The sequence below is a fragment of the Oncorhynchus mykiss genome, chromosome 19 (genome assembly GCF_013265735.2).
Source record: "Oncorhynchus mykiss isolate Arlee chromosome 19, USDA_OmykA_1.1, whole genome shotgun sequence".
NCBI classification, from domain to species: Eukaryota; Metazoa; Chordata; class Actinopteri; order Salmoniformes; family Salmonidae; genus Oncorhynchus; species Oncorhynchus mykiss.
Genome location: NC_048583.1, coordinates 27,524,358 through 27,541,560, shown reverse-complemented (window position 1 = coordinate 27,541,560; position 17,203 = coordinate 27,524,358). Strand labels below are relative to the sequence as shown.

Sequence of the window (17,203 nt, the reverse complement as noted above, 5' to 3'; positions counted from 1 at the left end):
ACGATTACACAAACCGCACATCTGAATAGTATACTTAATGAATTATTTAGAAATACTGTGTATTGTAATTTATAGGCTAGTGATTATATGACCTCCTTGCTTTATCCATGATCTTTCCTTTCCTGTAATCACAGTTCACACCCAGTTCCTCCCACAATGGTACAGCCCCTTCCAAATGGACACGCCTGAAGTGCAAAGTAATTGGTTAATCTGGTGACCGAGTCTGCGTTCCCTATCGGTGATTGGAGCGTCTGCACGTCGCACGGACTTGGATGCTGCGACCTGAGGTTGAGCAGGCTGGATTCAGAGTGAAGCATCTGCCCCTGGCTGCAGCAAGTGTTCGTCTCATTCAACGGATTGGTGCTGTTGTAGTCTATCATAAAGTAACCGAAAAGGCGTTTTGGAGCCGTAGGCCTTTAGGAGAGGTATGTGGAGCGCGATTGAGATGTGCAACTTTATAGCGTACTGATAGGCTATTTACTAAGAATTATGTGAAGAGGCTTCGATTTGAGGGCCCAAACTATGCGGGTGTATGGATCGTCCCTAGACACGGATGCTTGCTTTATGTGGATACTTTGTTTATTATGCCGACTGGCTGAATGTAAAGGGATTGCTACCCGGAGACCTGACTGCGTATTTTTCATTTCTGATTTTGCCATCCTGATTCCTTTCATGCCATTCATTGGCTTTTTTGTGTGTGTGTGTGTGTGTGGGGGGGGGGGGGGGGGGGGGGGTGTAGTCGAAATTAGAACCTACATGATCATACCGGCAGACGGTATATGGAACGGTATATATGAATTTGGCCCATCGATTACTACGATGCAAGTGCAACATGATTTTTAGGCGGTGGGATGGAAGAGGGAGATTATTATGGAGTGTTCCGTCATCATGGGGAGGGTAGGAGGGTTTTGGAAATCGTTTTCTGGGTCGGTTATGTATTCTGAGGGATGAAGGCCGGTGTTTCTTTGTGTCAAGTGGGATGTGGAATTTATCATTTTATATCTATTTACATAGTGATTTAAAACCTTAGTAAATGACATGTGTGTCCTGTCCGTATTTATTACAGACTAGCCTATAACAGGTTTAGGCTATAAACCTTGAAATGGCTATACTTTATGAGGGAATCTATTTGGGACGTTTCAAACTCCATGATCAATTTTCCAAATATCTACGTTGGCTACTGTAATTTCCAGGTTTGTGTCAATTTTGTGTGAATATGCTAAACGCTGTTTGTAATAGTAATAGATTTAGCTTCGACAATTATTGTAGTTACAGAAGACTGCCTTCCTTTTATTTGTACGCTAGCCTAGACTGATGAGTTGTGCTCCACCCTAAAATGAGTCGATTCTTTTTTAGGTAGCCTGTAGGCTATTTGTTTCTATTCTATCCATGAAAGGCATATTGTTGTAACTTCATTCATTCATTAATCCTAAATCCTAGAACACTCAGCCAGATGTGGGTCAGTGGAAGTGATGGATAACCAATGGTTGGTGCATATTCTCTTCCTTTCAAAATGAACATGATATGACGTTTTAGACATCAGCTGTCTTGCCTTTACGGTTGACCTTGATTTGAGTCTTGAGCATTCATGTGCAAGATGTCATCGTTTTATATAGATGATCTCAGCTCCGAATCTGGATCCATGAGGATAGAGAGCATGTGGTAAACTTGCTGGCTGCCTCACCCACACTGTCACATACATTACCACTCCCACACCCACCTAGACACACACACATAAAGAGGAGGAGTGCCTGTAGGGATATTTATCATTTTATTCATATTAATCCAAGAAAGATTATAGTATTGGAATATTGAAATATTTTAAAGTTCGGATGCGATAAGAAATTTGTCTTTGTCTCGTACCACAGCACACTTCTACAATATGTATGTACAGGTTCACTTTATAATGTGCTACATGTCGTTTTTAGAAAGGGGGGGGGGGGGGGGGGGGGGAATGATGATTATGAATGAAAAGTGTGAACCAGTGTGTGACTTGTTGAACAGTTTTAGTCCAGGCAGGCAGACGGACACCTAAGCTAAGGGATGTTTGGTCATACTCAGTGACAGACACCGCCTCAGGCCCATTCGTTGATGTCACAGCAGCCTGGCCATGCCAAGTTGAGAACACAATGTTTATTGTGCTATAGCTTGTTTTAGAACACAGCAATTCATTTGTGTTCTTCAGTGGGTCACTGCCTCCTCACATCTGAATGCAATACCAAAGAAAGTAAGTGGTACCATAGCTTGTCTGCCTAGTTGTAGTTGAGGTGGTATAACTGGTCAGAAACTAAAATGGTTCTCCATGAGAGTGAATTTTTTTTTTTTTGTCTGCTTGTCTCTCTTCCTGAGAAAATATGCAGAGGTCTTAAAAAACGTTTTTTCTTCTACAATATCCATTTTGGGGCTGTAACTCCCTGCACCACAAATGAGAAAAGCATGGTAGTGTTTTTGTCAACCCTTCACTTCTAATCTCTCTCTTCCAGAGCCATCATGTCTTCCAGTTCAGCGACAACCAGGATCCTAATCAAGGGTGGCAAGGTGGGTGTGTTGACTGTTGTTGTTGGGCTGTTCTATGTTCGTCTAAAGTAAATGATTGTGAAGCATTACAAAACTATTTCCTGTTTAATTTATGCATTTTCTTCTGTCCAACACCTGATTTCTCTTTTTCTCCCTTTTTGACACCAGGTGGTGAACGATGACGTCACGCAGGAGGCGGATGTGTACATTGAGAACGGCATCATCCAGCAGGTGGGGGAGGGGCTGATGATCCCAGGAGGGGCCAAGGTGATTGACGCCTCTGGGAAACTGGTCCTCCCCGGGGGGATTGACACCAGCGTGCACCTGCAGCAGAGTTTCATGAACGCTACCACCGTAGACGACTACTATAGCGGCACCAAGGTACGAAGGATCTACAGCTTTTCTACGACTGTCTGTGAGGTTGAGAGGAAGTACCATGCTTAACGACACTGGCATTACCCTCGGTAACCCGGTATAGCCAGTGCAGGATGGGTCTCTCATCTGATTCTGATTCCTCTCCAGGTTTCTTCCTTCTAGGGAGATTTTCTTTGCCACTGTGCTGCTGCATGCTCTGGAGATTAAGGCAGGGTTACTGAACAAAACCTTGTGATATGTGGTTGCAAAAAGGGGTCTGGGTCAATCACATTTGATTGGTTGGTTCATTGATTAAAAAGGGCTGGTGCTTTAGGACTCTGGCATTACTCTCCTTATGTATGTATTTTGGTAGAAACCTGTGGCAAGGTTTGTCTAGCAATGCCAAATACTCAGTTACAGCAATTCAAATCCCAGTGGAAGCAAAATGGTTGCAATGACGTCATTATTACAATACCCTCTGGGAATTTAGTAATACATTATACTAATATGGTAGGTCATTGAACTGAACTGGAAAAACAGATACATAATTAGTATGTACCATTTAATACACAATAATTGGCCCAGTCTAGTGGGAAACGACCATCTGGCAAACATATTTTCCTCTCCCCGTAACCCAGTGGACCGCCATGTACCCTGGCAACTAAATAAACTCATCTTCTCAGCTTGCCTTGGAATGTGAGAAAATAACCTCACACTCTGAATCCCAAGTAAACCCCTACCCCAAGGGGGAGGGGGGGGGGGGGCAAAGTACGGCCCGCCGGACACTTCAATCCAGTCCGCGAGACATAATTTCCCCCCCCAATTTTGTGGTGTCCAATTGGTAGTTACAGTCTTGTCCCATTGCTGCAACTCCCGTACGAGCTCAGGAGAGGCGAAGGTCGAGAGCCGTGCGTCCTCCGAAAACACGACCCAGCCAAGCCGCACTGCTTCTTGACACAATGCCCTCTTAACCCAGAAGCCAGCCGCACCAATATGTCAGAGGAAACTCGAACCCGAGTCTGTAGTGACGTCTCAAGCACTACGATGCAGTGCCTTAGACCGCTGCGCCACTCGGGAAGCCCCCGCGAATTGATTTTAACAAACAATTGGTCCCCCAAAAAATGCGTCCCTCCGTTGAATTTCAAAATCCTGATGTGACCCTCGAGCCAAATGTTTGCCCACCCCTGCCCTAGCCCCTCATCCCCTCATCCCTAGACACTCCTGTCCTGTAGATGTGAAAGATTATGATAGGTGTAAACGATAGGCCAAAACCCCTCTCAGCCTATCAGAAGGCACATTGAAGTAATTACCAAATTACCAAGTAATTACTCTTTGATCTACAGAAGTAGCTAGGAGCTGAGGGTTGATTAGGGATTTGGGTAGAGACCAAGAAATATTCAGAGAGCTACTACAGTAATAAACTGGGCGTGGTTCAGACTCAGAGATGCTGCTTTGATTTAGACAAAGATAGTGGATACATAAGGCTGCTGACTCAAGTTATTTATTATATAATATTCTCCGTTATTCTGAGTCATCTTTATTATATTTTATTACATATCTCACCTACCCCATAAATTATTTATATAGATAATGTGGCAGAAAGCTGTGGAAGCTGTAGCAGGGTGTGCTGACTCCTGACGCAGTCAGCACAGCAGGGCACTGAACAGACTGGAGAGAGAAGATGGTGGAGGGATAGCGAGAGATAGATAAGGGAGAGACAGACAGAGAGATAGAGAGAGTGAGACAAAGAGAGAATGAGAGACAGATGAGAGCGAGAGAAGATGCTACAGGGATAGAGAGAGAGAGAGCGAGACAGACAGACAGACAGACAAAGATAGAATGAGAAAGAGAAGGAGACAGACGAGAGAGAGAGAGAGGGAGAGAGAGAGAGAGAAAATGGTGGAGGGTCACACACTGAGACTGGGGCTATCCCAGATCACCTCAGGGCATGCATGACTCATCAATCATCATTCTCTATTCTCTACCACCCAGAGATGACATTTAGAGTCTGAGAACATAGCTGTGTTTTTAGGCATAAATGACAAGCTAGCCAAGGAGATGTTATCTTTCTGCTCTACTGGGGTTGGCGGATCTGTCTAGCCGGGCAGCTGCTGCCGTGCTGCCCGGCTAGAGTACAGAGACAAATGCAGATCAGTTTCTGTTTCCATGGCTACCGTCAGGCTGCTGCAAAGACTGCTGCGAAGCCTTTTCACCCAGGCCATTGTGCTTGAAGACAATAGTTCTCCAACACACTAGACACACCCCCAATCCTTACCAGACAGTACTCCACTCTCTCTAGGGTCAGCTGACTCAAAGATGCTCTTTGGAGCATTCACTTAGTAACAGACTACAAGTATTTGGAAAGATTTCATATAGAATGTATTTGTTGTTCACATCAGTATCAACCTGGTTTTGTAAGGATTTAGTACACTCACACATATGTAATGGAGCAGTAGTCAAGCTTTCATACCTTGGAATCTCTGGGATATATATATGTATATATATATATATATCAGTTTTACTATCTCGACGGGCCATATAATGTGTTCCTCGTTACTACATCTTCGATCTAGTACGTCTGCCTTTGCTTCAGCTGTAAACAGCCCTGAATGGATAGCTGATTGATAGTGTAATAAACAATGAAAGGACTGACAGTTCCTTGATATACATCATCATGCTCTGTAATATCTTTTCGTTATACTCCACGGGTTATCTCCCAGTCCCCTTCCCATGTTCTAATCTAGTTACCGATGGATGTTTTTCACCCCCCATCCAGTAAATAAACATTAGGGGTAATTGACACCTTTTACTGTTGGTTTTCAACCTGAGGTATGTTGGCGTGTTAATTATGTCTCGCCCCCGGAATTTATAGAGAATAATGGATGCATATATTAACCCTGTAGTGTCATTGGCATTAATTAACCAGACCAGACATCATTATGGAGCCTTTGCCTAGCGATACTTAACTGTGTTGTGTCTCGGCGTCCTCCTACTTATAAACCATTTACAAACACTTTTATAAAGTATTTCTTAATGTAACGTAGTACCTATACTGAACAGCAATATAAATGCAGCATGCAACCATTTCAATAATTATAATGAGCTACAGTTCATATAAGGAAATCAGTCAATGTATATAAATTCATTAGGCCCTAAACTATGGATTTCACATGACTGGTCAGGGGCACAGCCATGGCTGGCCTTGGAGGGCAAAGGCCCACCCATTTGGGAGCCAGGCCCACCCACTGGGGAGCCATGCCCAGCCAATAAGAATGAGTCATTCCCCACAAAAGTACTTTATTACGGACAGAAATACTCCCCAAGTTGCTGGGCATGTGCGCAAAATTTGAGAGAAATACTATTTTAGTGAGTATGGAAGGGAAAAGAAGTACATTTCACCTCATGAAACATGGGACCAACAGGTTACGTTTCTATTTTTGTTCAGTATAATATACCTTTATGTAAAATGGTATCCATCATTTTAATGTTTGTCTCTTCTCTGATCTGAGATGCTGGTGGTTCTGTCAACAGGCAGCTCTGGCTGGAGGTACCACCATGGTTATAGGACATGTATTACCAGAGAAGAATGAATCTCTACTGGAAGCCTACGAGAAGGCCCGCTCCCAGGCCGACAATAAAGCCTGCTGCGATTACGCCCTGCATATGGGGGTCACCTGGTGGGGGCCCAAGGTAACTGTCACACTCCCTTGATAGCTGGTGTTTTCATACGCGTTTCATTTAACTCAGCTAAGATCTGTACTGCACTGACCTGGTTACACATCCGCCATAGTTGCTGGAACTGTGCTTGCAAATGTCACTGAAAGGACAATATCGATGCCAACACACTACGATTCAGGTTGGCACAATAGTATGAAAAGGTATGACTCCTGACTAAGGCTGTGGCGGTCACGCCATTTTGTCAGCCTGTGATTGTCAAGGAAATAACTGCTGGCTGTCCGTCACGTGATCGGGTCTTTCTCACAGGCTACAAACAAGTGAAGACAGGCACATCGGGGACGCAACTGCGCCAATTCCTGAGGCGCATATTGAAGCTATTGGAAGAACTGTCCACATTTACTGTTCGTCAGCCAACAAGATGGGTAGGCCTAACGAACAGCAAAAGCACTACTAGCCTATGTCAATCTACTATCCCCCATTGTACAAATGTTGACGTGTTCTATTCTGTGCGATAAATAAATATTCCACACAGAGTCTGGGACAGTTGTCCCAGACTATGTTTGGGACAATGAGCAATGAGCCTGAAGCAACAGATCAGAACGTTTAGCTTAAAATGTTGATTAACTATTAGGCTATTTCTTCACTTTATATGCACAGTAATGCACACGGCAGTAGGCTATAAGCGCGAATGTTGCGTTAGCAGTAAAACACCATTATCTAAAGTGACCACAAATGCAATTATGCATGTAATGCTTTTATTATGAAGGTGCATTTTTATGGGTTCAAATTATCTTCGCCAAACTTGAAACTCACTTGAAACTCACGCACTGCATATGTATGCCAGTTAGGCTCTATACACATTGAATAGCGGATTAATGTGCTTCATTTTAAGAAGTTATTTGTCCAGTTTAGTTGTGATTCAAACCTTATCAGAACATATAGGCCCATGGGCTAAGCTACATGAGGTGTGGGACTATGATTTGAAAAAGTTGCATTAAAAAAAGCATGCAGTGTTTCTTGCCTTAAGATGGTTATCATTCTCAAGTGATAATATAGAAGTGATAGGCTAATATTGTCACCCATTTAGACTATTCTTGATTTAATCTTTACTTATACTAAATAATATATGTGTGACATTTGTTTTGATTTAGAATGGACCATTGTCATGCACCTGTAATCGAAACAGGGGCGGGAGGTCAAAATACATGTCATCTATGCACTTAAATGGTGTATGGAGAACGTGTTTCCCGTGGTTCATTTTCATGCCAGCCAGGTAGGCTATACTCCTGTTATAAAGAGAAGCAATGTGCTTAATATTAGGAAAGTTGAGAAAACAATATAGTAGGCCTAGTCTATAGAAGGGCTGATGGGATCCTCCTCTTTTTAACAGAGGCCATCACTCTGTTTTCTCACACAATTGCATAGCCTATAGAAATGTTGAGCAACATGAGCTCATGGGCTCTCATGAAGGGACAATAGAGTGCTGAGTACCAGGCAGTTAGCAAGTTTTGTAGGCTACTAATGACCAGCAGCATCAGAGCTTGGAGAAGCCTAGTTACCGTGACTAAACGGTCACTTGCAATTTGACTGCCGTCATGACTCGTGGCCGTCGGTGCGGCTGTAATACGGTCACTGTAACAGCCCTACTCCTGACTGTGTTCATCTTGTTCAGGTGAACTCTGACCTCTAACCCCTGACCTGTAGGTGCGTGCTGAGATGGAGAGCCTGGTGAGAGATAAAGGGATCAACTCGTTCCAGATGTTCATGGCCTATAAGGACCTGTTCATGCTGAGGGACTCAGAGCTTTTCCAGGCCCTACAGAACTGTAAGGACATCGGGGCCGTGGCCCGTGTACACGCTGAGAACGGAGAACTAGTGGCCGAGGTGAGTCTCCGAATCTGGTTTGATATGTAGTCCCACATCAATGACTTTTCTTCCATCATGTCTTTGTTCAGAAAGAAATACGACAAAGTCAGCTTAATTTCATTCATTACTTTTAAAACCCCTTATCTATCCAACTGTAAGAAACTGGCTGACACAAACAGTTTACAAAAGTGTGAGAAACTGACTGGTGCTGGTTTGACAGAGGGACTGTCATCACAGTAAGCAGTTTTATTCACACAAAGGAGACTAGGGCTGTTGTGTGGTAAGGTCAGAGGTGAGACAGAGCCCATAGAGCAACTTTTTTGGAAGGGGGGGGGACGACGACCATTGTAACTGACCCACGCACCTTTGTGCCCCATCGTGATGAGTTCCCGTTTTTTTGTGGCCCCCACCCCTATCGAAGTTGCCCATCCCTGCCGTAGAGTTCAAATGACTTGAACGGACATCCAACGTTCGTGATGGTTGAACCGTCAGCCATATTTAGTGCACATCCGGTTTCTATCAGTGATACAGCACAAACAGGATTCCTGTGTGTTTTCTAGGGAGCCAAAGAGGCATTGGACCTGGGAATCAGCGGCCCAGAGGGCATTGAGATCAGCAGACCAGAGGAGGTAAGACACTCTTTACTCTTTGGATAAAAGCATCTGCTAAATGGCGTATATTCTCATGATATTATTATATATGTAGTCTGTAGATGTAGTCTGTGCTCATAATGGACACATACTCCTTCCCTTTTCTTTCATGACTTCATAGACATAGCAGTTACAGTTATTTTGTCTTATTGTTTTCCCAGTGAAGCATTTCCAGTGCCTATGTTATAGAGATCAGCCCTTCATAATATTGTAATGACCCTACCAACTCAACACAATATCCGATTGTTTTTTCTTTCTCACAGCTGGAGGCAGAGGCCACCCATCGGGCGATCACCATCGCCAATAGGGTGAGTGTGTGTTCTGTGTCAAGTTGTTGCATTCTCTTTATCATCAAGCACTTCAGTACAATGGTAACTGCCCCCCGAAATACCCTGCAGTATCTGGAACCAGTCCTGCATTTGGCATGTTTTCTTCTGGTGAAACTCTTTCTAAGACATGTTGTCTCACTCTCTGTCGTTCCCTTTCAGGCCCACTGTCCTATCTACCTTGTCAACGTGTCCAGCATGTCAGCAGGAGATGTGCTTGCCACAGCCAAGATGCAGGGTAAGGCCAAGGCATATCTTATCCTGTCCTGTCGTATCCTGTCTTGTTCTGTCCTGTCGTATCCTGTCCTGTGCATACCGCGGATTACTTTTCATGTGGTTTGCTGGCTTGGGCTGATCTTCACTACAAGTGCTTTTGGAACCCTGTCTGTCTGTCTGTCTGTCTGTCTGTCTGTCTGTCTGTCTGTCTGTCTGTCTGTTTGTTTGTTAGTTACAGTAACTGGCCAATACTACACATCATAGTCCAGTGCCTTCAGAAAGTATTCAGACCCCTTGACTTTTTCTACATTTTGTAACGATACAGCCTTATTCTAAAATTGATTAATAAAAAAAAATCCTCAGCAATCTACACACGATACCCCATAATGACAAAGCGAAAACCGATTTTAGAAATGTTTTAAAATGTATAAAAAAAAATAAAAAAACAGAAACCTTATTTACATAAGTATTCAGACCTTTTGCTATGAGACTCGAAATTGAGCTCAGGTGCATCCTGTATCCATCGATCATCCTTGAGATGTTTCTACAACTTGATTGGAGTCCACCTGTGGTAAATTCAATTGATTAGACATGATTTGGAAAGGTACACACCACACCTGTCTATATAAGGTCCCACAATTGACAGTTAATGTCAGAGCAAAAACCAAGCCAAGGAGGTCGAAGGAATTGTCCTTAGAGCTCCGAAGCAGGATTGTGTCGAGGCACAGATCTGGGGAAGGTTACCCAAAAGATTATCTGCAGCATTGAAGGTCCCCAAGAACACAGTGGCCTCCATCATTCTTAAATGGAAGAAGTTTGGAACCACCGAGACTCTTCCTAAAGCTGTCCGCCCGGGCCAAACTGAGCAATCAGGAGAGAAGGGCCTTGGTCAGGGAGGTGACCAAGAACCCGGTGGTCACTCTGACAGAGCTCCAGAGTTTCTCTGTGGAGATGGGAGAACCTTCCAGAAGGACAACCATCTCTGCTGCACTCCACCAATCAGGCCTTTATGGTAAAGTGGCCAGACGGAAGCCACTCCTCAGTAAAGGGCACATGACAGCCCGCTTGGAGTTTGAAAAAAGGCACCTAAAGACTCTCCGACCATGAGAAACAAGATTATCTGGTCTGATGAAACCAAGATTGAACTCTTTGGTGGCAGAATCATGCTGTGGGGATTGTTTTTCAGCGGAGGGAAGGGAAGACTAGTCAGGATCGAGGCAAAGATGAACGGAGCAAAGTACAGAGAGATCCTTGATGAAAACCTGCTCCAAAGCACTCAGGACCTGACTGGTGTGGTTCGCCTTACAGCAGGACAATAACCCTAAGCACACAGCCAAGATGCTGGAATGGCTTGGGGACAGGTTTCTGAATGTCCTTGAGTTGCCCAGCCAGAGCCTGGACTTGAACCCGATCGAACACCTCTGGAGAGACCTGAAAATAGCTGTGCTGCAACACTCCCCACCCAACCTGACAGAGCTTGAGAGGATCTGCAGAGAAGAATGGGAAAAACTCCCCAAAGACATGTCTTCCAAGCTTGTAGCGTCATACCTAAGAAGACTCGATGCTGTAATCACTGCCAAAGGTGCTTCAACAAAGTACTGAGTAAAGGGTCTGAATACTTATGTAAATGTAATATTAAAGTTTTTTATATTTATATAAATTAGCTAATATTTCTAAAATACTGTTTTTTGCTTTGTCACTATAGGGTATTGTGTGTAGATTGATGAAAAAACGATTGAATAATTTTTTGAATAAGGCTGTAATGTAACAAAATGCGGAAAAAGTCAAAGGGGTCTGAATACTTTCCGAAGGCTCTGTATATGGATATGTATAAATCCATCTATATAATCTGCCTATAGGTAAAGTGGTCCATGGGGAGACCACCACAGCCCATGCGGTGCTGAACGGTCTGCAGTACTACCATCAGGACTGGGCCCATGCTGCAGCCTACGTCACTGTTCCTCCTCTACGCCTGGACCCAAACACACCCAACTACCTGATGAGTCTACTGGGAAAGTAAGAGCACACACACACACTCACACTCACACACACACACTCACACTCACACTCACACACACACACACACTCACACTCACACTCACACACACACACACACACACACACACACACACACACACACACACTCACACACACACACACACACACACACACTCACACTCACACACACACACACTCACACTCACACTCACACTCACACTCACACACACACACACACACACACACACACAAACCTACCTGATGAGTCTACTTGGGAAGTAAGAGGGGCACATTTCCTTTGTACCCTGCTGAAGGTGATTTATTCAGCTGTGCCCAAATCATACCTGGATTGAATCCAGGCACCAGTCTTATCAGCGAGTGTAGCACTCATTAATATATATAAATCATTTTTGCTTTTGGTATTATAAAATTTCAACAAAATGTTGCATCGCAGTGCCTCCAGAGACCCTGGGTTCGAGCCCAGGCTCTGTCGCAGCTGGCCAGGACCGGGAGGTCCATGGGACGACGCACAATTGGCCTAGCATCGTCCGGGTTAGGGAGGGTTTGGCCGGTAGGGATATCCTTGTCTCATCGCGCACCAGCAACTCCTGTGGTGGGCTGGGCGCAGTGCACACTGACCAGGTTGCTAGGTGTACGGTGTTTCCTCCGACACGTTGGTGCGTCTGGCTTCCGGGTTGGATGTGCGCTGTGTTAAGAAGCAGTGCGGCTTGGTTGGGTTGTGTTTCGGAGGATGCATGGCTCTCGACCGAGCCCGTACGGGAGTTGTAGCGATGAGACAAGATAGTAACTACTAACAATTGGATACCACGAAATTGGGGAGAAAAAGGGGGTAAAAAAAATATATAATAATTTCCCCCCTGACGTGTACTCGCCTCCTCTCTAGGCTTTAACAGTGAAACTCTGAACACAGTGTTATCAAAGTTAATAGAATTGATATTTGCGTTCCCTATATTTTCCCCCTGACCTATCCTCTCCTCCTTCTCTCTGACCCGCTACAGTGACACACTGAACGTAGTGGCGTCTGACCACCGCCCCTTCACCACCAAACAGAAGGCTATGGGCAAGGACGACTTCACAAAGATCCCCCACGGAGTCCCGGGCACCCAGGACCGCATGAGTGTCATCTGGGAAAGAGGAGTGGTAAGCAAACGTGATGTATCTCTACTGTTTGTACTTAGGCAAAGATCTATGGCTGTATAGAAAGACAACAGAAAGGCTGGATCTGCTATTGTGACTGCTGTAACTAACTACTACCATGATACCTTGTTGCCGTTGGACATGTATCTGTTGCAATATTTGTTGTGCGTGGTCCCCGTCAAACACATATGCTGTTTGAGTTTAGTGCTTGACATGTTGATAACATGTTTTGGCTCCCTCTGACATGGAGCATTTTGACCCTCTGCTACTGTAGGTTGGAGGCAAGATGGACGAGAACCGTTTTGTTGCGGTGACCAGCTCCAACGCAGCTAAGATCTACAACCTGTACCCCAGGAAGGGTAGGATCATCCCAGGGGCTGACGCTGACGTGGTGGTCTGGGACCCTGAAGGGACCAGGTATGTAACCGTATCTACGGTCCCCTCACTCCCTCCCTTCTCACTACTACCGCTACGGCGACCGTTTACCCTCTGGGGGATGCTAAGGTTTTTTATTTTATACACTCTTAGAATTAGTGGCGACTCGAGGAACCATTGCTAGTAAACGGTTCATATTTGCACCTTTGGTTAGTCGAGGGGTTCTTGGAGGAATCTTTAATGGTTCAATGTAGCAATGGGTTCCTGGAGAACCCTGGAGTGGAGATGTGGCTTAGAAGGGGTGTGGCTTTCAGATAGATATTTTTGGGCCACCCTTTAGAGTTAATGAGGCTAACAGAGGTGAGTTCCTCAAGATGCCTATGCAACTTTATTACTATATGTAATCAGTCATGTTATTATTATATAAAAGTATGTAATATGCAAAAATGTTCAATAACTTTTTTAAATTTACAGTATTCAAACGTAACATGATGAACAGGAATGACATTTACATTAACGGGTGGCCAGAAATAACTACCTGAAAGCCACGCCTACAATAAGCCACACCTCCTATCTGATAGGCTGACACCTCTACAATATATTATTAAAAAGGAAAAAAATGTTGTCACAAAAATATTCCGGTTTGAACCTTTACTCAGGGGTTCCCCGAATACCCTTTTCAGAGGGGTTCCTCTTGGAACCTTTTTCAACTAGAAAGATTATGCCGGTGTGGCAACCCAAAAGGTTATTTCAGAAACCTTTACCTCTAAGAGTATTTATTTTAATTACATTTATTTTTTTAACCTTTATTTAACTAGGCAAGTCAGTTAAGAACAAATTCTTATTTTCAATGGGTTAACTGCCTGTTCAGGGGCAGAACGACAGACCTTGTCAGCTTGGGGATTTGAACTTGCAACCTTTACAGTTACTAGTACAACACTCTAACCACTAGGCTACCCTGCCGCCCCAGTATAGAGTAACAATAATAATATATGCCACTTACCAGATACTTGTCTTATCAAACTGAGCCACACGAGACCAATAACCTATTGTATGTGTTAAGACAAAATATTTCTCTGTGTCCAGGACCATCTCTGTGGACACACAGGTGCAGGGTGGAGACTACAACCTGTACGAGAGTCTTCGCTGCCATGGTGTCCCACTGGTTACCATTAGCCGTGGTCGTTTGGTCTATGAGAACGGAGTGTTCACGTGCTCCGAGGGCTCTGGGAAGTTCTATCCTCTCAGAACCTTCCCTGACTACCTCTACAAGAAGATGGTGCAGCGGGAGAAGGTATTCTAAAAAGCCATCAACAGGATGTGGATTTGAAAATGTACCTTTACCTATGAATTTTGCCGCAGATGAAAGGTGATCTTTGAATCGCATACACTTTCCGTACCTGCTTCAGATTGTCTTGATTGTCATAAAGTATTATTCACGTGTTATGACTGTGTGTATAACCAGAGGCTAATTATTGTGTGTGTCTATGTGTGTGTGTGCGTGTGTCTGTGTTTGCATCTCTGCTTACTCGTGTGCACGTGTGTGTGTCTCTCTCTCAGTGTCAGGCCCTGAAGGCCGTGGAGCGTGAGCCCTACGTAGGAGATGTAGCGTTGATGAATTCTGGGAAGAAGGACTGTGGACCATGTGATGGGGACACTCCAACACGACCACACACCAAGCACGGAGGACAGAGAGACCTGCATGAGTCCAGCTTCAGCCTCTCTGGTAACACACACACATCGCTTTGCAATTTGGAATTGTATAATTTGCATCTCTCCCTCTAAGGCCTATATAACTTTATTAATCACCAGCTCTAATGCAGTATCTACTATATCTATGTGTTTCAATCTCTACTGGAAAGATGCACAATTAGCTACATTTTGTGAACCTAACAGATTGTTATTTGCCACTTTTTGTTTTATCAATCTCTCCAGGTGCCCAGGTTGATGATAAAATCCCAAAGAGATCTTCTGCAAGGATTCTGGCCCCCCCAGGTGGTCGATCCAGTGGCATCTGGTAACTGTGTGGAAGAGTAGTGAGTTCTAGAACCAAACAATTACCGTAGTTCTCTATTAGAATGAAACCTGAAGGAAAGTTCAGGGTCAACTAAGACAAACGGCTTGTTACGTTCACCCAGAAAGCATAGAAAGAAAAGAAAATCTTACATGTTATTTCAAAAAACGAACTCACGTATTTAGTGTATATATGACGACAGGGTCTGAGTAACATTCATATGACATTGACGTCATTTTAATATTTCTTGGAATATCTGCCTGTATGGTCAAACCCTGAACAATATTGGGCTTAACACATTTTTGACAAATCTAAACTAAATTTGCACGGTAGCTAAGTTGCTAGTTGACTGTTTTGGATAAATGTATGTATTTTAGAGGAAGTACTCAATGTCATTATACACTAATGGTTTTAAGGGGGATGAGGGGAGGATGGGGTTGAGTTGATCATTGGTTTACCTCACTGTTTAACCTACAATATTGCACTTGTATCATGTACTACTTAGCTGCCTTTTCCTTACATGATTTTATGTGTAACAAAACAACTTTTTCTACCAATACAGAACAGTCATGAATTCACGTGATTAGTTATTTACTACACAATATCTCAAAGCACTTGACATGAAATAACGTGATTCCATTTGTCTAATTTTGACGAAAAGTCAAATGCAAGCTGATACTTAAAAAAAAAAAAAAGGGTTTTATCTTACAATGTTATTTGAAAAGATGTCATTCCCCTTGACAGCGCTGTCAAAAGTATAATCACGAGTCCTGAACAACTAAGGATGACATCGGGCATCAAAATACGTAGGCTAAGTAAGTTCAGAGTCGTTATAGCTTCTATGTTGCTGTTCAGAGTTGAATATCGTAGCACTCTCTTCCTTCCTGGTCATCTCATCTCCCATCAATGTGAATGAACCTACGCTGTGTTTACTGTATGTATGTTGTGGCATAGAACAAATGATATGTGAGGCACTGATATGACTCATATTTAGCATCATTCTATGTGTAAGTGGTGATATGATATTTCTTTACTTTTCTCTGTCTGTTTAGCGACAAGTTTAGCTAGCTTCACTCGGAAATGCCTTTTTCTCACAAGAGAAGTCTCACATTAAACACATATACAGTTACTAGAGATAGCATGTTTATGATTGTGATTCTTTTTAGGATGTGCAAACTAACGACTGAGCACATACCACTTTTATGTCTTTGGGATTCTTTTTTTTTGTTACAACACTGAGGAATTCTGGTCTTGCACTGAAAAGTATTGGACAGTTTTGTATATCTTTTGGGTTGACACTTCCAATGTTGTAACACTGTCGATTGGGTAAGAGAAGTGCATAATCTAATTTGATTGAATCGTGGGTATTATAATGGAAATGGACAAATGCAAGTTCTTCAGGTTTGTTATGTGTTTATGTCATTCAACAATGCACTGTCATTATATTACTGGACGGCATGCTTATTCAAGATTGTGTCAACGAAAACCACTGATGTTTTTTTGGGGTTTCAAATTGTCTTGACACTGTTCCATTGTAAGCTACTGAGAACATATCATATAACTTTTTGTTTGTGAAGAATATACTTTATTGTTTTGCCATAGTCCAAACCACACTGTACATGATATGACTGCAGTGTAAGCGGTCCTCACTGGTGCTGAATAGCCTACTGTGTTTTCACTGAGGTTTGGTTTTGTTTTATCCTATGTGTTCTTGCAGCTCTTTATCACATGATTGAGTGCAAATAAACCACACGGAAATTTCAAGCTTGAATTGTGTTTCTTAAAAAAAGATAAAACATAATAGGCCCTATAGCCTATACTGTATTTGGCAAATGGGGTTCAATACATTGCAATGTATGTACAATTGTGTTGCTTTAGCATGTAATAGCCTATAACATGAGTAAAACGACCCCAATAACCACATCGGTCTTTAGCAAAGCTCTATGGAGGACTAAGAGCATGTAGGCTAGTGACTACTCACTATAATAGGTCAAAGTCCTATTTATATATTTACCATAGACTCGCCTCTAACAGCATGGAGTCCCGCGCAT

General features: G+C 43.4%; 1 protein-coding gene across 2 annotated transcripts; it reads left to right on the top strand.

Annotated features, from left to right (window-relative positions):
- The first annotated feature begins 256 nt into the window (after window positions 1-256).
- Window positions 257-16,916, top strand: LOC110497602 (dihydropyrimidinase-related protein 5). Of its 2 annotated transcripts, none has more exons than XM_021573810.2 (14): window positions 257-425; window positions 2,484-2,538; window positions 2,686-2,898; window positions 6,403-6,561; window positions 8,254-8,433; window positions 8,976-9,044; window positions 9,329-9,373; window positions 9,554-9,629; window positions 11,467-11,623; window positions 12,625-12,766; window positions 13,038-13,180; window positions 14,225-14,432; window positions 14,699-14,864; window positions 15,074-16,916. In XM_021573810.2, the coding sequence occupies exons 2-14, from the start codon at window positions 2,491-2,493 to the stop codon at window positions 15,157-15,159; spliced, it is 1,692 nt and encodes a 563-aa protein (XP_021429485.1). In that variant the 5' UTR covers window positions 257-425; window positions 2,484-2,490; the 3' UTR covers window positions 15,160-16,916. The 2 variants fall into 2 exon arrangements, with proteins under 2 accessions (XP_021429485.1, XP_021429487.1); XM_021573812.2 differs by lacking the exon at window positions 257-425 and adding an exon at window positions 923-1,193.
- Window positions 16,917-17,203: the final 287 nt, after the last annotated feature.